We start from the raw sequence: 24,147 nt of genomic DNA, 5'->3' as shown, positions 1-24,147 counted from the left end.
AAATAATATCTATTTTATAATATAATCTCATAATGTAGGTAGCATATCTATGAGCTGTTGGCTAGAGTGCATGTACCAAGACCATAGTGGACACATTTGCTATATAACGAAACAGTTTTTGTGACAAAACCATAAGTAAAGTTGAAAATGCGATGGAAACCCATTTAACTTGTATTTGTCATTCGATACATGTGAATTTAACAGCAAAAGTTATTTTTATGTGCACTATGTCATCAGGCACAGCCTTTTATCCGCAAAAAGTCAGTTTGATGGAAACATTTATGATGGAAACAGTTTGATGAAAACATTTCTGGTGGGAAAACGCTCATATTGTTTTATGCAGATTTAAAAATATTTGCATAAAATCTGTCTCATTGTTTGGAAACCTAGCTACGGAAAAAATATTTTTTACTGATAAAATGTTTTTGTTACAGTGTTAGTTTCATTAGCTGTTGTACAATAGAATCCAAAATATAAGAAAACCTACATTTGAGTGCACTGGGCCTTTATAACATAAACCTACAACCCATCAGACACAGACATTGCCTTTCAGTACACAAATATCGATCCTGGGTCATCTCGCTTGTTGTTCATGTAAAATATGCGCCTGCACAAAAAAATGTCGCCTAGACTCGAGACTTCACGCGCATGAACATTTTATTCCAAATATATTAGCAAATAAAACATCTGTAGACTGTAAATGCTATATTATTTTTCTAAAACAAATCACCATATATATTGTTTTTAATATCATTTTTTTATGCATTTGTACTTTTACAATAATATACAATCAGGCAATGTGAAGATAGTCTACATTTTTGCGTCACCTACGCTCGACGTGCATTTGCATTGAGGGGTCCTACATGTACATGGTTTGGAAAAAAGGAGAGAAAAACATTGTGATTAGTTCAAATAATTAGGAAAATAGCGATACAAATTTGAAACTACCGCACGTTTTGCACATAAAGGTAACGTTAAGTGTTTTTGTGCTGATATATTCTCCAAAACAAGGTATCTACTTTATTGTAGAAAAGCGAAACATCATCCACCACAACGCAGCATGGACGTTGGTTAGGGATGTCATTCATTCCCTATATAACCGCTATGGCTAACTAGCTAGCGATCCCACCAAAACATAGCTAACTAGCTAAGAGATTATTGTAACTACTGGATATCTGTATTACAAAGTTGCACATTTTAGGCCTTTTTAAATTGAACCGTTGTTTTTGAGGTGTGAGTTTGATGGGTTTCTTTTTCATTATTTTCTCAATTTACCCGCCAATGCATGTAGTATCTAGCTAACATTAACTTGTAGGTGTGTGTGTGCGTGTGTACCTGAAACGTTATACATGAACATCTGAACTAATTGCAGAGTTAAAGTAGACCACATTCATTGGTTTGTAGCAGGTACTCTTTGCAGAAGGATAAATCATGTGGGTGTGTGTGATGCAATTTTAATGCGAATCCATTATGTTTTCATCTTACCCAGTCCCTTTCACAATGGAGACGGACCTGTATGACGAGTTTGGGAACTACATTGGGCCAGAACTAGACTCTGACGAGGATGATGATCTGGAGGCAGACGACAGAGATGCGGATGAGGTTTGGTTACTGAAATCAACAGACGGCGTAGACGTTAATGCACATTACAATGCAGTCTAACAAAAATGAAGTAGGTGTGTTTATAATGTCTGGTCATTTCATGACATGCTTGTGTCCCTCTGCTTTGTGAAGGCTGACGAGGATGATGAGGATGAGCCGGCTGATGCTGATGAAGATGTCCCAGGAATGGAGGTAGTTCTGCACGAGGATAAGAAATACTATCCTACAGCAGAGGAAGTGTACGGGCCGGAGGTGGAAACTTTAGTCCAGGAAGAGGACGCACAGCCCCTCACAGGTCAGACACCACACACACACACACACACACACACACACACAGATACAGTTTCACTAATACACACTTAAACACGTGGATGCATTAATTCAGATACGATAGTGATAAACTGATTCACATTTTCTCTCCATCCCCATCAGAACCCATCATCAAGCCTGTAAGGAACAAGCAGTTCACTCTGATGGAACAGGAGCTGCCTTCCACTGTTTATGACATGGAGTACGTAATTAACCGGTCACCAGTTTGACTGTTGTAAACTAGACCTGCGTCTGTCTGTCTCTACTCACAAAAGGTCGATGTTTTACCCCACCTCTCCTCCTCTGCGCAGGTTCCTGGCTGACCTAATGGACAGTCCCGAGCTGATCCGTAATGTCACCCTGTGTGGCCACCTGCATCACGGCAAGGTCAAACACTTAGCAATTGACCCGCTTTAGAGCCAGACCTGGCTGGATCGTGGATGTCATTAGCTAGGTTGTTATTGTGATTTTAACGGATTTGTTTCTTGTCTGCAGACGTGTTTCGTGGACTGCCTGATTGAACAGACACACCCAGAGATCAGGAAGAGAGACGACATGGATGTGAGTTTACTCTCCAGCTAGACTAAACTGCCCCAAAGTTGTTGCTCTCCTTTCATCCTAATTTGGAGAAATCCTCTAACCAGTTGTAATCTGAAATACTCTGTGTATACTGTAAGTGAGCCATTAACTCACTGCATTTTCCCGTGGTATTTCAGCTCCGTTACACAGATATCCTCTTCACTGAGCAGGAGGTAAGTTGTTATTGTATTCAGAGCTATGACAAGTTCTTGCAGAATTGTGCCTCTCCCGTAATAAGTACATTGTACAGACTCCTATGTTGTGCCTCCACAGCGAGGGGTTGGTATCAAGAGCACCCCCGTCACAATGGTTCTTCCAGACTCCAGAGGCAAATCCTTCCTCTTCAACATCATGGACACACCAGGTATGCAAATCAAAATCAAATCCAATGTCATTGGTCACGTACACATTTTCAGCAGATGTTATTGCGGGTGTGGCGAAGTGCTTGTGTTCCTAGGAAACGTAGGGGAGATTAAAAGAGTAATCAAGGGCGGTTGATTGATATAATCTCCCGCCTCGCGGCGTGTGACGTTAGGTCAGCTGCTTTAGAAAGGCAGAGCGGGACCTCATACCCTTTGTCACCCCTGCAGGCCACGTCAACTTTTCGGATGAGGTGACGTCAGGCATCCGACTCTCCGACGGCATCGTGCTTTTCATCGACGCGGCAGAAGGAGTGAGTCCTCTTGTTTTTTTTTCTTTTTAGTTCAAATCCCCATTCAGCGCATCTCCATCTTGTGTCGCACTTCTAGTATCAGACTTTGCTTCTGTTTGGCCTAAAGACGCAGGCTTTTTGTGTTTCCACCTCTGAGGCCTGGCCCCAAAAAGTCAAATGTACCATTCCTAACCCAGGCCTCTGCTCCCCTGTGTGTCTTTAGGTGATGTTGAACACCGAGCGTCTGATCAAGCACGCAGTCCAGGAGCGTCTGGCCATCACCATCTGCATCAACAAGGTGGACCGCCTCATCGTGGAGCTCAAGCTGCCCCCTACAGACGCCTACTACAAACTACGCCACATAGTGGACGAGGTCAACGCCATGCTCAGGTACTGACGTGGGGAGGGCCTGGTAACCATGGCTACGGGGCTGACACTGAGGGGTGTGGAGGAAAGGAAATATCGACCGATTTCAGATGAGATTGCGACGAGTAGCAAGCAGAGCACAGAGCATTTGTAAAGAAGATTCCAGTGCAGAGTGAAACCATGAATGTGAAAACTACTAGCATTGAGATTAGCCTGTTGTGGTATAGTGTTCCAGTGTGTGTCATTGACTGTGGCTCCACTCTCCCCTTTCCGTCAGCACCTACTCCACAGACGAGAATCTGGTGGTGTCTCCTCTCCTGGGGAACGTGTGTTTTGCCAGCTCTCAGTACTGCGTTTGCTTCACACTGGGCTCCTTCGCCAAGATCTACTCTGACACCTACGGTGAGACACACACTGGTCACTTTCTCCCACACCTCTTGATATCTGTAACTGTAAACACATTTCTGACATGACCAGACCTGGTAGGTTCTCGTTTTAACCCTAAAAACAACTGTTCAAAATGCCGCTGTTAACCCTTCTCTCTGGTGTCGCAGGTGACATCAACTACACAGAGTTTGCCAAGAGGCTGTGGGGCGACATTTACTTCAACCCCAAAACGTAAGTGCTTTTCATTTAGGGTCATTTAGGCTTTTTATCTGTAATGCACGGCGAGAACCCTGTTTTGCCTTCTCTTCTCAGGCGCAAGTTCACTAAGAAAGCCCCCACCAGTAACTCCCAGCGTAGCTTTGTGGAGTTTGTGCTGGAGCCTCTGTACAAGATCCTATCCCAGGTAAGACCCCTCTAACACAGTCATCTCCTAGATAGAAAACCAATCTTATACGCTACGAAGCACAGATGAGCACTTTAGGGTAGACGTGTCTGTTCCCTGAAAAACACACTATTCCTGAGAGTCCAGAAAAGAAAAGGTGATTGCATCTCCCCTAAAAGACCAACCGTTTTTTTCAGTTCACGGTGCTCTTACTTAAAAGCTGAGGCATTGCGACCCTGATCGGTCTTTGTCACAGAAAGGAAGCTTTGAGAAAGACCGAGCGAAACACAATTTTATGAGATCAATCGGAGCACCGTGAATTGAAAAGTGTTGTTGCGGCCTTTCATGGGAGATGCCGTCACATTTTCTTGTTTGAACTGAATGACTTTACCCAGATGACCACCCCATTCCATAGAAGCCTTTTAAGTAGCGCTAGCACATCTAGAAATTACACTACCCCCTTCTCTCTCTCCCCCTCTCTCCCCTCTCTCTCCCTCTCTCCCCTCTCTCTCCCTCTCTCCCCCTCCCTCTCTCCCCCTCCCTCTCTCCCCCTCCCTCTCTCCCCCTCCCTCTCTCCCCCTCTCTCTCCCCCTCTCTCTCCCCCTCTCTCTCCCTCCCTCTCTCTCCCCCTCCCTCTCTCTCCCCCTCCCTCTCCCCCTCCCTCTCTCTCCCCCTCCCTCTCTCTCCCCCTCCCTCTCTCTCCCCCTCCCTCTCTCTCTCTCTCCCTCCTCTCTCTCTCCCTCCTCTCCCTCTTCTCTCTCTTCTCTCTCTCCCTCTTCTGCCTCTCCCTCTCTTGCGCTCTCTCTCTCTCTCTCCCTCTCTCCCTCTCTCTCGCTCCCAGGTGGTTGGTGACTGTGACACATCTCTGCCTCGGGTGCTAGATGAGCTGGGCATCCACCTGGTCAAAGAGGAGCTGAAGCTCAACATCAGGCCTCTACTCAGGCTGGTCTGTAAGCGCTTCTTTGGAGAGTTCACCGGTACGCACGCCATCCGCCGCCCCCGTTTCCTCTCTGACCTCCACTGCCTCCTCATATACCACTCAGTAACTGTATCTCATGTTTAATCTTATTCACAGAGGTCATTTACAGTTGAGCCATGTTTATCTTCTGCCTTTTAGAGAGGCTTAATTCTGTTGTACGCGTTCTCATTATCGACTCACTGTACGTGGTTACCGTGCTAGCCAGTGTATCTGCCTACAGCCTTGGATAATCAGTGGTATAATTGCACACAATGTTATGTTTCTGGTGAATGTGACAAACACGTTCGTTCATGTGAAGCCGAGCATGACCTTCCCTCCTGCAGGCTTTGTGGACATGTGCGTGCAGCACATCCCCTCACCACAGGGGGGCGCCAAGAACAAGATAGAGCACAGCTACACTGGAGGACTGGATTCAGACCTGGGGGAGGCCATGGCAGAATGCGACCCTGATGTGAGTGTGACGGAGTGGGGAGAAACACAGGGGCTGTGGGAGTGAGTGAGTGAGTGAGTGAGTGAGTGAGTGAGTGAGTGAGTGAGTGAGTGACACACACGGTAGTTGTTTTCTAATAGGTGGAATCTGTTTTCAGTGTTAATCAATAGCCTCATTGCAATTAAGCAAGCAAGCGGGCCATTGTAATTGACTGGGAGTGAAGAAATAAATCGATCACAAACATTCCAAATGCCCTTCAGAGATCCTCTAGCCAATAATGAAGGGAGAGGCTTGAGATGTAACAAATAGTTGCTCTGCTAGACAAGGTTAACTAAGCTTATCTATTTCCTTTTACCCTCTTTCCTCTCCCTTTATCCCTTCTTGTTGCTTGTTCTCTTTCCCCTCTTCTCTCCTCCCATCCAGGGTCCGCTGATGTGCCACACCACTAAGATGTACAGTACTGAGGACGGGGTGCAGTTCCATGCGTTCGGCCGGGTGCTGAGCGGTACCATCCAGGCGGGCCAGCCAGTCAAGGTGCTGGGAGAGAACTACACCCTGGAGGACGAGGAGGACTCGCAGGTCTGCGCGGTGGGACGTCTATGGATCAACGTCGCCAGGTAATGAGAGTCATTGTTAATGTGCCGCCTCGCGGACACACCACTTGGCCTGCGTTCCAAATGGCACTCTATTCCATACATGGTGTACTAATTTGGACCACAGCTTAATGGGCCCTGGTCAAAAGTAACGAGCTGAACAGACCCGACACGTCGCGTGCATGAGCGTTGCAAAATAAATTTAGAAATCCATGTTATTCAATTATTGCACCCACACTGCTCGCGCGCGTCAACGAGCGTCTGCGTTGCCAAGAGCTAAAATAGAAGTCATTCCTATTTCTGACGCAGATCGCGATGCAAGTCCTGCCTCTCCCATCTCCTCATTGGTTTATAGAAGCAGGTACCCATGTGCCATCTCCTCATTGGTTATACCCACTTGGGTGATTGAAAGATGAACAGTTTTGCCGGTTGTCGTGGTAATACTATGAAAATTTAGATGCTGATCACCATATAAGTTCAAAGATGAAAAAGCCTGGAAGGAGGAGAGATGTCTAAAAACAATTCAGTTGACTGTTTTATGTGTGGATTAATTGTCGGAGTAGAGGACCTTGTGCATTTCAGGTAAAATAACAACTCAATGTTTATATCCCAGGACAAATTAGCTAGCAACAGCAAGCTAGCTAAATAGGACAAATTAGCTAGCATGTGCAAGCTAGCTAACTAAATTGCCATACATGTTTAATGCTTTCCGACCTGTCCCCAAATTAATGTAATTTGTTCAGAGTTTGTTTTGATATTTTAACCCGCGTGTCGTGATCACGTTTGGTGTGGGGGGACAAAATAAATTTATGCACGATGGCGCACGTGCACAGCCAGTTTAGGTTCCGTGTAACGTGCTATATAGGGAATAGGGGGCCATTTGGGGCCAAGCATGAGTGTTCATTATAGCAAGTTGTCTTATGTGTTCATTAGTCTAACCCCTCTTTATGTTTCTTCCCTAGTCTCTGGTCCTCAATATTATTATAATAATTTGGTGGGTGCTGATAATTGTCCTATTTCACATGTACAAGTGTGTATTATACATTTACATTTTTGTCATTTAGCAGACGCTCTTATCCAGAGCGACTTACATTATACACATGTGAATTAGAGATGGTTTTTTTTGCCTATCCCAACTCCCCCTGAGATGTCATTATATGTCATCTCTGTGTTCAGTATGAGATGTTGTTTGTCATTTACCCCAGCAGTTGTAGCTCAAACCCCTTCACGTTCTAAACCACAGGTACCAGATAGAGGTGAACCGTGTCCCTGCTGGCAACTGGGTTCTCATTGAGGGCTGTGACCAGCCCATCGTCAAGACGGCCACCATCACCGAGCCCAGAGGGAACGAGGAAGCCCAGATCTTCCGGCCGCTCAAGTTCAACACGGCGTCTGTCATCAAGATCGCTGTGGAGCCAGTCAACCCGTCAGAGCTGCCCAAGATGTTGGACGGACTGCGGAAGGTCAATAAGAGCTACCCCTCTCTCACCACCAAGGTGGAGGAGTCAGGGGAGCATGTTATCCTGGGTACTGGGGAACTCTACCTGGACTGTGTCATGCACGACCTGCGGAAGATGTACTCTGAGATCGACATCAAGGTCAGTTCTCGCTCTCTCACATGTCTCTTCACCCAATTGGAACAACAAACTAATCTTCCTGTATCGGGATTGTAACGTCTTAAACAAAATACCCTTCATGTCTAGTGTTATTCCTTGATTGGTTTTCCAGTACTCAATGTCTCCCTCTCTCCTCTTTCTCCCAGGTGGCTGACCCCGTGGTGACCTTCTGTGAGACGGTAGTGGAGACGTCGTCTCTCAAGTGCTTTGCCGAGACGCCGAACAAGAAGTAAGCATCCACCATCATCTCCCATTGGGTCACCAGTGACCTAGCCTACAGTACACTAGTGTAGACTTGTGTGCATCCCAAATGGCACCCTATTTCCTTCTGTGGTGCACTACTTTTGACTCTGGTTGGAAGTAGTGCACTATATAGGGAATAGGGTGTCCTATGGGGACGTATTCTGTTTCATGTTGAGGTTAGTGTGACGTGTCTAGACCAGCTGGATGGGTGACCTGAGTGCTGTGACTGTTTGCCTGTGTGATTGACGGCTGTGTGTTTTGATTGACAGGAATAAGATCACCATGATTGCCGAGCCGCTGGAAAAGGGCCTGGCTGAGGACATAGAGAACGAGGTGGTGCAGATCACGTGGAACAGGTACGGGACACACACACACACACACACAACTGCACACTGCCTATTCATACGAAGAGTTCACCTGCTGTATCCTCCTACCTGTCCACATGTCAGTGTCTCAACCCAGACAGACACCTGCCAATACAGAACACCTGTCTTGACCATACCTTGAGGCATATCCTCCTATCCGCAGCTGTAGCCCAGTGTATGTGTGTGTGTGTTTTGGAAGTGGGCAGTGTCCGGCCAGCTGTATGCTGCTCATCTGTGAACCCATCTGGGCCTGGCATTGCCAACATGAGCCACGGTGCCAAGGCAGTGACACACTTTAACTTGACTTGATTAAACAAACTCTGTTCCTCTTCCTGTCACCCCCCCCCATCCCCATGGACGCCACTCCTGTTTAATCTCTGGTTCCAGGAAGAAGCTGGGAGAGTTTTTCCAGACCAAGTATGACTGGGATCTACTGGCTGCCAGGTCTATCTGGGCCTTTGGGCCCGACACCACCGGGCCTAACATCCTGGTAGATGACACCCTGCCTTCTGAGGTGAGACCAGGGCTCTGGGGTTGGGATGGGTAAGACTGGGCTAGGAGTGGTATGGAGGGCTGGTGGTCTTGGTGTCATCCTGGGCTGAGGTGGGTTGGGCAGGCTAGGGCTCTGGGGTCAGCCTGCCTGTCTCTAGGCCAAACTGTAAACAGACGGAGTGCGTGTTAAAGTGATTCAGAATGACTGCTCTCTAGCAGACGTGTGAAAATGCATCGATGGATGTGTCAGTGTGTTTGGCCCTCTGACACCAGTGTGACCGTGGTGACATTGACCCATTGAGTGGCACGGACAGCAGTGCCCGGTCATCGGGCGCAACCACCTCTGTATTTTTTTAGTGTTATGCCACCTGGAGTCAAGGAAATATGTTCTCGTTGATGATAAATCAATCTCTCCATAGTGATCTTTGATTATGACACTGAATCACACTGTAGGGTGTATTGAAGGCAATTTTGTGTCCACTTGTATTCATACGTGTGTAGCTTTGCGTGAGGGATATGTCTCCAGATAGTTGACGGTGTGTTGTTGTGTGCAGGTGGACAAGGCACTGCTGGGCTCGGTTAAGGACAGCATCGTCCAGGGCTTCCAATGGGGCACCAGGGAGGGGCCTCTGTGTGACGAACGTAAGTGTCTTACCACTCTTTTCACTCACTCACAATCACCTAACAGCTAAACTCAGCAACAAAAAAAACATCCCTTTTTTTCAGGACCCTGTCTTTAAAAAAAATCCAAATAACTTCACAGATCTTCATTTGTAAAGGGTTTAAACACTGTTTCCCATGCTTGTTCAATGAACCGTAAACAATTAATGAACATGCACCTATGGAACGGTCGTTAAGACATTAACCGCTTACAGACAGTAGGCAATTAAGGTCACAGTTATGAAAACTTAGGACACTAAAGAGGCCTTTCTACTGACTCTGGAAAAACACCAAAAGAAAGACGCCCAGGGTCCCTGCTCAGGCATGCTGCAAGGAGGCATGAGGGCAATAAATTGCGATGTCTGTACTGTGAGACGCCCAAGACAGAGCTACAGGGAGACAGGACAGACAGCTGATCGTCCTCGCAGTGGCAGACCACGTGTAACAACAACTGCACAGGATCGGTACATCCGAACATCACACCTGCGGGACAGGTACAGGATGGCAACAACAACTGCCCGAGTTACACCAGGAACGGACAATCCCTCCATCAGTGCTCAGACTGTCCGCAATAGGCTGAGGGAGGCTGGACTGAGGGCTTGTAGGCCTGTTGTAAGGCAGGTCCTCACCAGACATCACCGGCAACAATGTCGCCTATGGACACAAACCCACCGTCGCTAGACCAGTCAGGACTGGCAAAAAGTGCTCTTCACTGACGAGTCACGGTTTTGTCTCACTAGGGGTGATGGTCGGATTCGCGTTTATCGTCAAAGGAATGAGCGTTACACTGATATCTGTACTCTGGAGCGGGATCAATTTGGAGGTGGAGGGTCCGTCATGGTCTGGGTTTGATGTGTCACAGCATTATCGGACTGAGCTTGTTGTCATTGCAGGCAATCTCAATGCTGTGAGTTACAGGGAAGACATCCTCCTCCCTCATGTGGTACCCTTCCTGCAGGCTCATCCTGACATGACCCTCCAGCATGACAATGCCACCACGCACAGAACGAGCAGTATGGCTGATTACCTGCAAGACAGGAATGTCAGTGTTCTGCCATGGCCAGCGAAGAGCCCGGATTGAACACGTCTGGGACCTGTTGGATCGGAGGGTGAGGGCTAAGTCCATTCCCCCTAGAAATGTCTGGGAACTTGCAGGTGCTTTGGTGGAAGAGTGGGGTAACATCTCACAACAAGAACTGGCAAATCTGGTGCAGTCCATGAGGAGGAGATGCACTGCAGTACTTAATGCAGCTGGTGGCCACATCAGATACTGTTACTTTGAGAACTTGTTCAGTTTATGTCTTATGTTCATACTAGAGTTCGACCGATTAATCGGAATGGCCGATTAATTAGGGCCAATTCCAGGTTTTCATAATAATCGTTAATCGGCCATTTTTTTTACACCGATTATGGCCGATTGCACTCCACGAGGAGACTTCGTGGCAGGCTGACTACCTGTTATGCGAGTGCAGCAAAGAGCCATGGTAAGGTGCTAGCTAGCATTAAACTTCATCTTATAAAAAAAACTATCAATCTTAACATAATCACTAGTTAACTACACATGGTTGATGATATTACTAGTTTATGTAGCTTGTCCTGCGTTGCATACAATCGATGCGGTGCCTGTTAATTTATCATTGAATTACAGCCTACTTCGCCAAACGGGTGATATAAAAAAAGCACTGTCGTTGCACCAATGTGTACCTAACCATAAACATCAATCTCTTTCTTAAAATCAATACACAAGTATATACTTTTAAACCTGCATATTTAGTTAATATTGCCTGCTAACATGAATTTCTTTTAACTATGGAAATTGTGTCACTTCTCTTGCGTTCTGTACAAGCAGAGTCCGGGTATATGCAGCAGTTTGGGCCGCCTGGCTCGTTGCGAACTGTGTGAAGACCATTTCTTCCTAATAAAGACCGTAATTAATTTGCGAGAATTGTACATAAATATGACATAACATTGAAGGTTGTGCAATGTAAGAGCAATATTTAGACTTATGGATGCCACCTGTTAGATAAAATACGGAATGATTCCGTATTTCACTGATTTTCACTGACCGTATTTTGTTTTCTAAATGATCGTTTCCGGATTTGACCATATTAATGACCTATGGCTTGTATTTCTGTGTGTTATTATATTATAATTAAGTCTATGATTTGATAGAGCAGTCTGACTGAGCGATGGTAGGCAGCAGCAGGCTCGTAAGCATTCATTCAAATAGCACTTTCCTGCATTTGCCAGTAGCTCTTCGCTGTGCTTCAAGCATTGCGCTGTTTATGGCTTCAAGCCTATCAACTCCCGAGATTAGGCTGGCAATACTAAAGTACCTATTACAACATCCAATAGTCAAAGGTATATGAAATACAAATCGTATAGAGAGAAATAGTCCTTTAATAACTACAACCTAAAACTTCTTACCTGGGAATATTGAAGACTCATGTTAAAAGGAACCACCAGCTTTCATATGTTCTCATGTTCTGAGCAAGGAACTTAAATGTTACCTTTTTTACATGGTACATATTGCACTTTTACTTTCTTCTCCAACACTTTGTTTTTGCATTATTTAAACCAAATTGAACTTGTTTCATTATTTATTTGAGACTAAATTGATTTTATTGATGTATTATATTAAGTTAAAATAGGTGTTCATTCAGTATTGTTGTAATTGTCATTATTACAAATATATAAATAAATCGGCCGATTTTTAATCGGTATCGGCTTTTTTGGGTCCTCCAATAATCGGTATCGGCGTTGAAAAATCATAATTGGTCGACCTCTAGTTCATACAAATATTTCCACATGTTAAGTTTGCTGAAAATAAACGCAATTGACAGTGAGAGGACGTTTGTTTTTTTTTGTTGCTGAGTTTCTATATCCCCTCCCTAGCTATCAGAAACGTGAAGTTTAAGATCCTGGATGCTGTCATAGCGCAGGAGCCTCTACACAGAGGAGGAGGACAGGTCATCCCCACAGCCAGGAGAGTGGTGTACTCTGCCTTCCTCATGGTGAGATCATCCCCCTCTCTCTCTACCTCCCTCACCTTCTCCTTTCTTCCACCTTTCATTAACTCTCGCTCCCTCTTGTTTCCTATCCTTTTTCTCCTGAGTTTTTCTCCTGAGTTTCATTACCGTGATTGAAGTGCTGATTTCGTCTGACTTTCTCTTTTTTTTTGTATTGACGTGTGATAGCTTCCCTCTCAAGGGTTTTTCTCCTTTTTTGTTGGTTCCTTGCATCCCTCCATCATTGCCCGCCTCTCAACTTCTCTTCGACTTTCTCCGCTGTTCTTTCCTCCCCTGTCCTCTATCTTCTTTGGCTCTCCCTCCTGCCCTCCTCTGGTTCTCCTAATGGCGGTCCCAATTACTGTCCCTCTCCTGTCCCTCCCAGGCCACCCCCAGGTTGATGGAGCCCTATTACTTTGTCGAGGTCCAGGCCCCAGCTGACTGCGTGTCTGCTGTGTACACAGTACTGGCCAGACGGAGGTGAGGCCCGCAAACCACTAAATAACAATGTCTCCTCTGTACCATCCCAATTACCCCACCCATAACTTCTTGACTGACATTTTTAAACCTTCACCTGGAAATCTGAACGTGGAAATATTGTGCAGATTGCTCAGATGTGTTTTTTTTGTGTTATTTTCTTTGTTACAATTCTATCTGCTGTGTTTTTTGTGTTGTGCCCCAGAGGTCATGTGACCCAGGACGCCCCCATCCCCGGGTCTCCCCTCTACACCATCAAGGCCTTCATCCCAGCCATCGACTCGTTTGGCTTCGAGACTGACCTGAGAACACACACACAGGGACAGGCCTTCTCCCTGTCCGTCTTCCACCACTGGCAGGTAGGATCACACGGACGGACACACGTGTGCCCTCTTTATTTATGCCCACTAGCTGTGTTAACATGCACATGCACACGCTCGGACACAATGATGCCAGCCACTGAGTGAATTAGTTTGGATGCTGACTAGAAGGGTGTTGAGTCAGCAGCTGTTGTGTACACTACAGTTGTCTCTGTCTCTCTCCCTCTCCTCCTCTTTGGCTGTGTCAGGCAAAGTGAATTTGCTCTCGTCGCCCTCATTTGCCCCAGCCTGCTTCTCTCCTCTAGTCTTCCCTCTTCTGTAAAGTGAAACGCAGGCTATTCCTCCTCCGTAGCGTGATCATCACCCCCTCCCAGTGTGTGGAGAAACAGGGTGGTGTGACGGCGTTTAGCGGCCCTGCTCCATCTGTTCGTTGGGCTGCAGACGCTCCATTGATTTTCCTCCCGTTCAATCTTTCCCCCCGCAGGCCTGGGGTTTTGTTACAGCACAGTCCTCGGGATTTGTCCCAAATGGCACCCTACTCCCTATTTAGGCTAGTGCGCTAATATTGACCTGGGCCCATCGGGCTAAATAGGGAATAGGGTGCCATTTGGGATTGGAACGCAGCCCCACACGGAGGAGGGAGTGAGAGATTGCAGAGTTGGCGAAACAACCTCTTGTCTGATTTGGGGCCAAGAGACTCCCTTGTTCTCCCTCCAACAGCCATGTAACATTTACACATGAAAACAGGATTGAGGTGTCGGTGAAGATGACAGGTTTAAGTCATCATTTTAAAACGCCATTCTACTCAGAACTAGATGTGCTAACGTCGCAGCGATGAAGAGTGACGTGACAGAGTGACGTGACAGAGTGACGTGTTAGTTTTGGCTGGCTGTAGGTGACGGTAAATCCCCCTGACTCAGTGACATCGGGAACGCCGGCTGACTAGTAAAGAATGAATTACGTATTTGAGTGGCGAAACGTTTTAAGGACCGTGGTGGTGACTATTATACGAGGCCTCTGCTCAGATTTCAGCTTCTGTATGTCTAGTTGTCCGTTTGTTCCATAATGTGACGCCGTAGACTAGATGTGGAATTTCTCAAACTGAAATTGTCCTTTGCACCCCTTTTCTTTTCAACCCTCTCCTGACCCCCGTTTCTTCTCTCTCCTCTCCCCCCAGATTGTCCCTGGTGACCCCCTGGACAAGAGTATCGTGATCAGGCCGCTGGAGCCCCAGCCTGCCCCTCACCTGGCCAGAGAGTTCATGATCAAGACCCGCCGGCGCAAGGTACGTATACGGCCCACCCCCTTCACCATGGCTGAGGGAAGGTGTGCCTTAAGTATGTACTGTTGCCTATTGACCCTGCACATCACGACCATGTGACTGACTGACTCCCTGGTTTCCATGCAGGGTCTGAGTGAGGATGTGAGCATCAGCAAGTTCTTCGACGACCCTATGTTGTTGGAGCTGGCCAAGCAGGACGTGGTGCTCAACTACCCCATGTGAGGCGTCAGGAGACGGGGAGAGAACGACCGGGGGTGCTACCCTCCTCCACCAGCACCACAACCAACATCCCCACACCACACCGTATGGGACTCAAAACCCCACTGAGGTGGGTGGACATTGTCACAGAGGGATGCAGGGTCAGCCAGTTTTGTTTCCTGCCTTCATATTGGCGATTTATGTGGACTTTGTTAACCAGGTGAGGTCACTTACCCTCATCAATGACTTAAGTTAATCAATGAAGCACTGATATGGCACCCGACAGACCCTGCAACCTCCTGTTAAGACTTTGCCCACCCGTGCTCTCCTTGTAGGAGGGACTTTTATTATGATATAACTGCATCTAAGGTTGTAGGGGTTGGCGTGATGTGGGATAGCAACATCTCTGACGCCTCTCGTCATCAGCGCAGTGAATAATACTGCTGAGGTGTTTCCCCTCTCATCAATGTCTAGTTTATTTTTTTACATGTGAAAATTCCCAAATATTTTGTAGATGTAAGATGACTTGAAAGCAGGCTTGTGTGTTTGATGGGTTATTTTTATTATGAAATTGGATGTCTTAAGCCTGTTTTGAGTAATAAAAAAAATATATATGCCTGTGAAATGAGTTTTATTTGGATCCATAACCAACTGAGGTAACTTTAGGTTCTTCACTTCCTTCCAGGCGTTTAGTTTGGTTCACATTCAGGGTCCTTTTCTGTAGTTACTGTAAGTACCTCATGACCTTGGTGTGTTGCACTGTATGTATATGGGCGGTGGTGTCGGGCAGAAGTGGGCGTGTACAGTGCGGAGTGCCATGTTGGAGCACAGGCGTCCGTGTGAATGATTGGCATGTCTGTTTGGGGTGCTGTGTGGGCCGTGACTGATGGACAGGCCTCTGGATTGGGATAGGCAGGCACGGAAGATGGATGTCGGGACCAGGGTCACACGCACCACAAGTGTGCTGCCCTGTGCTGGAGCACAAAGCCTCCATCTTAGACTTTCTGTGATTCATCACATTCTATCTCCTCAACTGTAATTGGAGGTGAAGGTCCAAGGTCCCTCCCCGTAGGACCTCCTTCTCCAGTGGGTTTTGAGAAGGAATCGAGCACAGATTGAGAAAGGTAGCACGATGGGAGAAAGAAGGTAAAACAAATGGACAGACTGATGGTTTTATTGCTGACTGCGCCTCTTGGTGCCCTGATGATAAATGTTAGAGTAAGTATGAAGTCAATGATTCCCAATGCTTTTTCCACTGTGGCCCAACTAAAGTCTTGAGTGCACAAGGAATTGGCTCTGAGATACACAATTTGGCAAAGACTTGTGACATATTTGCATAATAGCGTAAATATAACCACTATGTGAGTGTTAGGAAGCAGGGCTTGTTTCAGTACACTTGACTAATAATGGGTTATTCCCTTGTTTTGATGACTTGGTGTATGGTTAACTCTGGAGGTCACACCTAGAGAGCTCTGACATCTCAGCTGTACGCCCATCACGGTGACTAGAATGGACAGGGAGACGCAGGGTGGGGACAGGACTGGACCTGGAGGGTTAAAAAAAGGTCTCGGGTAGCTTTGACATTTTGACTGAATGTCAATCGTGAGAACTCTGTGGGTGTGGTTTTCATTGGCGGAGACACCGGTACATTGAGATATGGGTATTGCGATATCTTCTGTGTATAGTCATGTAAAACAAAAAATGTATCCGGGTCTCACACACTGTTGAATGTTCCAGCAGGTTATTAAAAGTGCAATGCAGCCATTTTTATCTAGGACATCAAATCATTTCTGGGTAACAAGTGATTGTGTTAAATTAAAATGGTAAAAAAAAAGCAAATAGCTTCTTACCAAAGAGCAATTTCTCAAGCAAGAATTTGGCTAGGACTGTCTTGGGGGGGAACATTTTTAAATAGCTGTTATTGGCAGAGAGGTTTGGACTCCTCTTTACTTATTAGCCTATTACCTAATTTACTAATGTCACCAGGCAGGTCAGAATTCCATCCCACCAAACAGGCTGAAATTTCAGCCGTTCTTTTCAAACAGCTCTTGCACTAAAAGAGCATTATCATCATTTTCACAATTTCACAGTATTATTCCAAACTCATAGTGTGGAAATTGATATAAAACACGAGGAAATCATGTTTTTGACTGCACTGGGCTTTTAAATGCGTTTATAAATGTTTTATGACTTTACTTTTAGGATCTTGCACATGTAGACCATCCAATGTCGTCAGTGTTGTCAGTGTCAAACACGGCATTTACAAGAGTCAGTTTGTTGCTATATAACCAAGTCCCCTCCCCTCCTTTGATGGCGTCTGTTGTGACATTGTATATGATCAAATCCCTCTTCCACACTGCTGGTATGTACTGTACAGTGTGTGAATGGTACTGTACAGTGTGTGAATGTGTCTTTTAACCCTCTGCAGTGGTTCTATCTCTCTCCCTACCCCATGCTGGCTGGAGTGAGTTGTGATTGTACGTGGCCCTGGGCAGCGGGACGGATGGCAGTGGTTCCTGCCAGTCTGAATGCACGTCCCCTGAGCGCTCGCTGCAATCTGTGGTCTCTCTTGCTAAGTATAGACGAGAGACACTAGAGACTGCTCTCTGCTATGGCCTGGCTAAGGGCACCCTCCCCAGCAAGGCCTTCCCTCTCTCCTCTCATCCACTCTCATCTGTCTCTTTTCATCCTCCTTTTCATCTGCTCGATCCCTCCGCTTTTCCTCTCCTCTTTCATCTCCTCGGTCTGTCTTTTCCACCTCTGGTTCTGTCATCTGCCTCCCTCTCTTTGTCTCACCTCTCCCTCTCCTCTACATCACCAGCAGTCACATACATTCCTCTCACATCCACCCCCCCAGCAGAAAACATATGTCTATTGTGATAAGAAATGTAATAATATATCATATTATTGACATTAGTTTTAGTGCGACCAACCACAGTACACGTAGACTGAGCAGTGAATGGTGGCTAAATGCTAAATCCATTTCTCCCTTTATCAGCAGATGACTAGAGAGTGGTAGACAGGAGGTGGCTTGATGACAGAGCTGTATGTATACGTAGAGGTTATTACCTAATCCTTTAACGGGGTGGAGGGTTTGTGGCTGCCCTGACCTCCCCTCCATCCTTCCCTTCCTGAATAGTCGCACATGTCCTAAAGACACACGGGGGCGCCATTGCTGCCTGGCCGGCCGGTCCGTGGCAAGTGGTGGTCCGGCAAGGTCGGGAAGACTGAACAAACAAAGGGAAAGAAGAAAAAAAAACACATGACTGTGTGACTCCCTCACCCCTAGGGCACCTGAAGGACCCAAAACACTGAATCATCATCCTCCGATGATGATGAGAGATCACAGGATCTGTAGAGGTCAGGCCACACTGCAGAACACAGCCAGCTAGGCAGGGAGAGTCGGGCTGGGGATGGCTGCACAGACACGTCTGCCCGAAAAAGCGAGACAGGGTGGAGTATATTGGAACCACACTGAAGAATTAGGCCTCAAACTTAACCAGCCTTGTTTCAATTAGCCAAATTAGCCATGTGTTCCCTGGCTTGAGGCTTCACAAAGGCAGGTCAACACCAGACCCCACCTCTCTCAGTACTGAGCAGTTAGTTAGGGAATGGAATGGCATGGATGGAGTGGCTATGTTCCTTTCCAGTATGTAGCAGGAGTGAGAATGTTAACGTTCTTTCCAGTGAATCAAGAATGGAAGATTTGACTCCATGGGATCATGATATGGAAGGGACTCTTTGGAACTTAATCTTCTCCTTGGTAGACTGTTGTCTTGGGCCTGGCGGTGGAGACTGTCAGTTACACTCTGCATTATGGGTCATCCAACAGAGTGAAGTCATGAAAGTCGTATTGGGATCCCAACTTTCCTCTCTCCTCGGGCTCTTGGTGTTGAGCAGCAGCAACTGAACAGAACTAACGAGTGTAAACCTGGCATCAGCCTCTTCTCTGGGCGCCCTCACAGGCAGAGCCCAAACCCAACCAATCCTGTCAAGCCTGTCCTGATTTGACAGGCGCTATCACTATGGAGAGAGGATGAGGGACTGCCACTGGTCACAGCGGGAACCCGGTTCCGTTGTCACACTCCGTTTCATTGCCCCAAGGTTATGTCAAAAAGGACCTGCATTGTTCTACGGTTGGAACTTTCCGTGTCTCTTCGCGCGCTTCTCAGTGACGGAAGAAGTAGAAAACGTGTCAGCGCAACAGCTCCTTTCATAAGAAACGTAAATCTTACATCAGGCATTTTTAGGGTAAGTACAGTCAATTCGATTTTTAATTGGCCATTGAGGCAATGTTAACATTCTATGGGTTTGTGAGTTCATAGGGAATTAGATGGGGATTGGGTTGCTCTAACATAAAATCTAACAGTTCATTTGGAGAAGAAATAGCCTACAGGTTATGACAATATTGTTCACCTTGTTTTTATGCACATCTAATTCTGCAGACAGTTCAAGGTAAGGTCATTAAGTTTTACACGATTTAATTTGTTTAATTGAAATGTTCCCTCCCCCAGATATAGCTCATATGTTTAAATAGTTATCTGTTAATGCAAAGGAATTGGCTCCGCAATGTGCGGCGATGTTCTGTATGATGAGTTCCAAAATGTGTACAATCCAAGATGTGTAAACTGACGGGCACGCGCACTGTCAAAGATGCGCAACATCCCACCGTTCTTTCGCATCACATCGACATCACTGCGCTTCTGACGGAAAATCGAGCTGTCACTCTCCGGTGTCATCGTATCTTCAACCAAAACGTGTCACCTCGAAGTCTAGTCAGCGACTATGCCATGCCGAATGGTAAACAAACGTTCGTCTGCCATAATAAATACGTGAGGAGAAGTCACTGTCGGATTGAGGTGGATTAGACCAGTTGAAATCACTTGCACAAGACATCAACTCTCTGGTTTTCCGACGATGAACCAACCCAAGAAGGAACAATAAGATGTGAGCGATTCATGGCTTTGTTCGAAATTTAGAGTTGCGGCAAGCCAATGCAGCGACAGACATGAACAAAATAACGATTGCTGTCAATTTTTCTGAGAAGATGATGCTACTGTTCCATATGCAAAGAAGCCTTTAGACCCGACAATAATAGGCTACCAAAATGACAAGACTGTTCTGGAATGCGCTCATTGGGATTTTGGCATGCATTTTACGCAGCAGAGAACTTCGCTTTAATCGACGTACTTGTATCACGAGATAATACTAGTTATCCGAGGAACATGGACAAAGAATGCACATGCTTTCCCTGATGTGATGAGATACTCTTCAAGTTCTCTTGAGAATTGGAGCCAACCATATCAACACCGACAAATTCAATTTTGGACTGTCTGTAAAGCCAGAACCGACAACTAATTTCACGGGAACACCGTATCTATATTAAAGCATCTTCACAGACTCGCATAGCGGTAAGAATTTCCTCCCTATTCAATAATGATACTGCTCTTTATTTGCCAATTCATTGTCTGCACGAGGTTGTGTTCCGTAGTGCGTGTTGGTTAGCCTTGGGTAACTAATGCGCTTTTGCAACAATGACAAATCGAACGCAAATTTTTGCATGGTCTTTTTTTTTTCTTCATAATTTGTGATATACATTTGGCATTGCCTGTTTCACCGTTATGTTGCCTACAGGCCTACTGTACCTTAGTATCACCAGGAGGGCAACTCTCAGCCGACCACACCGGCATGCACATGTGATTGGAGAGGCGGATTGCGCGACGTCAATCTATTGTGTGCGTGCAATCCGTTTGCCCATCTCAAATGAATAGTCTACCACTGGTTAATTGTATATATGGTTATTTAAAATTAGTGTATTGGTTTACATGATAATACGCGCTTCATTAGCCTTTTACAGTATATTGACAGTTATGTTGGATTATGATCATTTTTAGTATGCATTAATTTAAATGTATATAGCCTTTAGGAACTAATGCTTGGCTACTCCATAGATTTATTAACGATAATGTGCAGTGCGCTCAATGAATGGGATTAGCAAGCGTTCCTTAGCCACAGTCAATGAGTTGGGGACAATAGGCTCTGGAGCGTTAGCTACTGTTCATACTGTTTGGTGTTTACTACTGTGCGCCTTTGCACAATAAGACAATACACAAAGGAAATGTAGTTGTCAAGATGTACATATAACTTTTTATTTTTTTTGGAAAGGTTGTTAGGCTATTCAGAATATCTTAATTATGTGTTTTTGTCTCGTGCGAATATGGTAACATTAAACATTATTTATCCTTTACTTTGTTATGACGTTAGTATTATATAACAATTCAATTATTATACATTTTTATTAAAGGAGCAAAAGTGAGTCGTAGACAGTGGAAGAAGCTATACTCTGATTTTCAGAAATGGCCCTCCTTCCCATAACCAGCTATTCCGTTTCTCTCCATTCTGTGGGTGTTGCTTTATTAACCACCTGATTCTCTAATCCATGCAAGTATTCATTTTGAACAACTTCCCTCTCCCTGGATATATTTACTTTATCTGTAACTGGTTCAGTCAGAGGCACTCCCATCACTTAATATGGTTAACCCCAGACATAGCCTGGATATTCCATTTTTATGTTACTGTAATTAGTTCCTGTTCCATTATCCTGTATGCACTTTAAATATACACTGAACAAAAATATAAACGCAACATGTAAAGTGTTGGTCCCATGTTTCATGAGCTGAAATAAAAGATCCCAGAAATGTTCCATACACACAAAAGCTTATTTCTCTCAAATGTTGTCCAACTGTCAATGAGCATTTCTCCTTTGCCAAGAAACTGATTTGAACAGCATGATCATTACACAGGTGCACCTTGTGCTGGGAACAATAAAAAGACACTCTAAAATGTGCAGTTTTGTCACACAACACAATGCCTACCGATGTATCAAGTTTTGAGGGAGCGTGCAATTGGCATGCTGAATGTCAACCAAAGCTGTTGCCAAATAATTTCATGTTAATTTCTCTACCGACGTTGTTTTATAGAATTTGGTAATACGTCCAACCGGCCTCACAACCGCAGACCACGTGTATGGTGTTGTGTGGGGGCGAGAGGTTTGCTGATGACAAACCTTTCTGAACAGAGTGCCCCAAGCTACAGACAATGAACACAATTGCATTTTATCAATGGCAATTTGAATGCACAGACGAGATCCTGAGGCCCATTGTCGTGCCATTCATCCGCCGCCATCACCTCATGTTTCAGCATGATAATGCACAGCCCCATGTCGCAAGGATCTGTACCCAATACCTGGAAGCTGAAAATGTCCCAGTTCTTCCATGGATTGCATACTCACCAGACATGTCACCCATTAAGCATGTTTGGAGTGCTCTGGATCGACATGTATGACAGCGCTTTCCAGTTCCCGCCAGTATCCAGCAACTTCACACAGCCATTGAAGAGGAGTGGGACAACATTCCACCGACCACAATCAACAGCCTCATCAACTCTATGAGAAGGAGATGTGTCGCGTGAGGCAAATGGTAGTCACACCAGATACTGACTGGTTTTCTGATCCACTCCCCTACTTTTTTTTAAGGTACTGTATTTGTGACCAACAAATTCATATCTGTATTCCCAGTCATGTGAAATCCATAGATTTAGGGCCTAATTTATTTATTTAAATTGACTGATTTCCTTATATGAACTGTAACTCAGTAAAATCTTTTAAATTGTTGCATGTTGCGTTTTATATTTTGGTTCAGTATACATCCGGTTTCTGTGTAGTATCTAACACTGACAGACTAGGATTGACTTCAATGTGTTAGAAATGACTTTGCACCAAGCTGCAGGAACACAATACAATGTCTGTCTACAAAATGCAGATACATTTTACATAGCACAGAAAAAGCTCTAGTCATGAATCCTACTTATTGGTATGTGTTAAATATGGATGATATGTATTTATTCTGTGTCTCCTCTTTGGTGAGATGACCATTGAGTCATCCCCCCATTCGCCCCTTATTCCCCAATCTCTTCCTGTCCTCCTCTCTGCTTTTTAGATTTACTAGGTGTCTTTTGACCTTTCTCTTCATTTCTGTGGTACACATTTTTTTAGGCAGTCTATCTCTGTCCCCCTCTACAACCCCTGGACCAGCCCCCTTAATCCTGAGCTCTCATTTTAGTCCCTGGAGAGTGTGTGGGAGACCCGGCCACTGTAGGGATGAGGGAGGGGGGTCAGCAGGGAGACCAGCCTCCCTGGCCCCAGTGCTGAGAGAGGGATGAGTAGCAGATTCTGCGTGGCAGCAGACAAATGAACACCATCCCCCCCCCATCAGTTCTTTATTATCATGACTGATGTGCTCTTCTATTTCCATTCAAAACACACACATTGCTCTCTGTTCAATCATCTGTTGGGGGAAACCACTGGGCCAGACTTATACTGTAGAGAATGAAAAAGAATGGGATAAACCAATGGAATAAATCATGGATATTAGAGTCTGCTAGGTGGTAGAAGAGAGGGATTCGTCTCCCCTTGAGTAATAGTGTAGAATGTAAAATAAATCATAGCTGTTGTAAAATAGTAGGCTAATCATGGACCTCAAAATGGTCTAGGTCTGAATAATGGTGTACGCCGACAGACTGTATCTTGCAAAATATGTCCTGGAAATGTAGTGTGCTCTTTCAGAAAAGGATTTGAAATCCACCTTCTTTAAATAGTAAATGTCATTGTAGAGGGTTCCTCAGTCTCCGTCCAATTTTCTAGCTGCATGGCACAAGAGCTGAAATGCCTAGGCGTTATGTGTATATCCAGTTTAGCGGATGTAAACACACCTCCGATTTAACCCTGGTCACACAGCACACAGACAGAGAAGACTGAGGCTTTGTGTCTGAAATGCAAACGCTTTAGATTCCCTCCATTTTCCTCTTGGCTAGTGCTTTTAGACTTGTCAAAAACAAAAAACAGAGAATAATCTTGAAGTAGAAATAAGGGGCCTGTTTAATCAAATAGTGTAAATGGTTGTTGTAAATTGGGTTTGTTGTGTGGAACTAACAGTCTTGGTCTGGTATCCAGTTTTGGCAAAATTTGAATAACATACAGTTGGGGGGAAAAGTATTTGATCCCCTGCTGATTTTGTATGTTTGCCCACTGATAAAGAAATGATCAGTCTATAATTTTAATGGTAGATTTATTTGAACAGTGAGAGACAGAATAACAAAAATATTTTAAAAAAAACGCATGTCAAAAATGTTATAAATTGATTTGCATTT

General features: G+C 45.3%; 2 protein-coding genes across 2 annotated transcripts in view; both read left to right on the top strand.

Annotated features, from left to right (window-relative positions):
- Positions 1-828: 828 nt before the first annotated feature.
- Positions 829-15,565, top strand: LOC115197538 (116 kDa U5 small nuclear ribonucleoprotein component). Its single transcript, XM_029759176.1, has 26 exons — positions 829-968; positions 1,490-1,602; positions 1,735-1,897; positions 2,035-2,113; positions 2,223-2,298; positions 2,407-2,472; positions 2,628-2,663; positions 2,764-2,854; positions 3,081-3,163; positions 3,366-3,532; positions 3,786-3,910; positions 4,063-4,126; positions 4,208-4,298; positions 5,119-5,254; positions 5,580-5,707; positions 6,110-6,303; positions 7,523-7,877; positions 8,042-8,124; positions 8,408-8,494; positions 8,891-9,017; positions 9,550-9,637; positions 12,551-12,669; positions 13,049-13,143; positions 13,346-13,499; positions 14,638-14,745; positions 14,869-15,565. Exons 2-26 carry the CDS (start codon positions 1,501-1,503, stop codon positions 14,962-14,964), a joined length of 2,913 nt encoding a protein of 970 aa, XP_029615036.1. The 5' UTR covers positions 829-968; positions 1,490-1,500; the 3' UTR covers positions 14,965-15,565.
- A 4,077-nt stretch (positions 15,566-19,642) lies between these two features.
- Positions 19,643-24,147, top strand: part of LOC115197531 (gap junction gamma-1 protein-like) — a 53,423-nt gene continuing 48,918 nt past the window's right edge. The window contains exon 1 of the mRNA XM_029759164.1: positions 19,643-20,351. The gene's annotated coding sequence lies outside the window, so the exon portion shown is untranslated. The remainder of the gene's footprint in view (positions 20,352-24,147) is intronic.

The sequence above is a fragment of the Salmo trutta genome, chromosome 1, assembly GCF_901001165.1.
Source record: "Salmo trutta chromosome 1, fSalTru1.1, whole genome shotgun sequence".
Classification (NCBI taxonomy): domain Eukaryota; kingdom Metazoa; phylum Chordata; class Actinopteri; order Salmoniformes; family Salmonidae; genus Salmo; species Salmo trutta.
The sequence above is the reverse complement of the archived record's forward strand: the minus strand, read 5'-3'. Positions and strand labels throughout refer to the sequence as shown.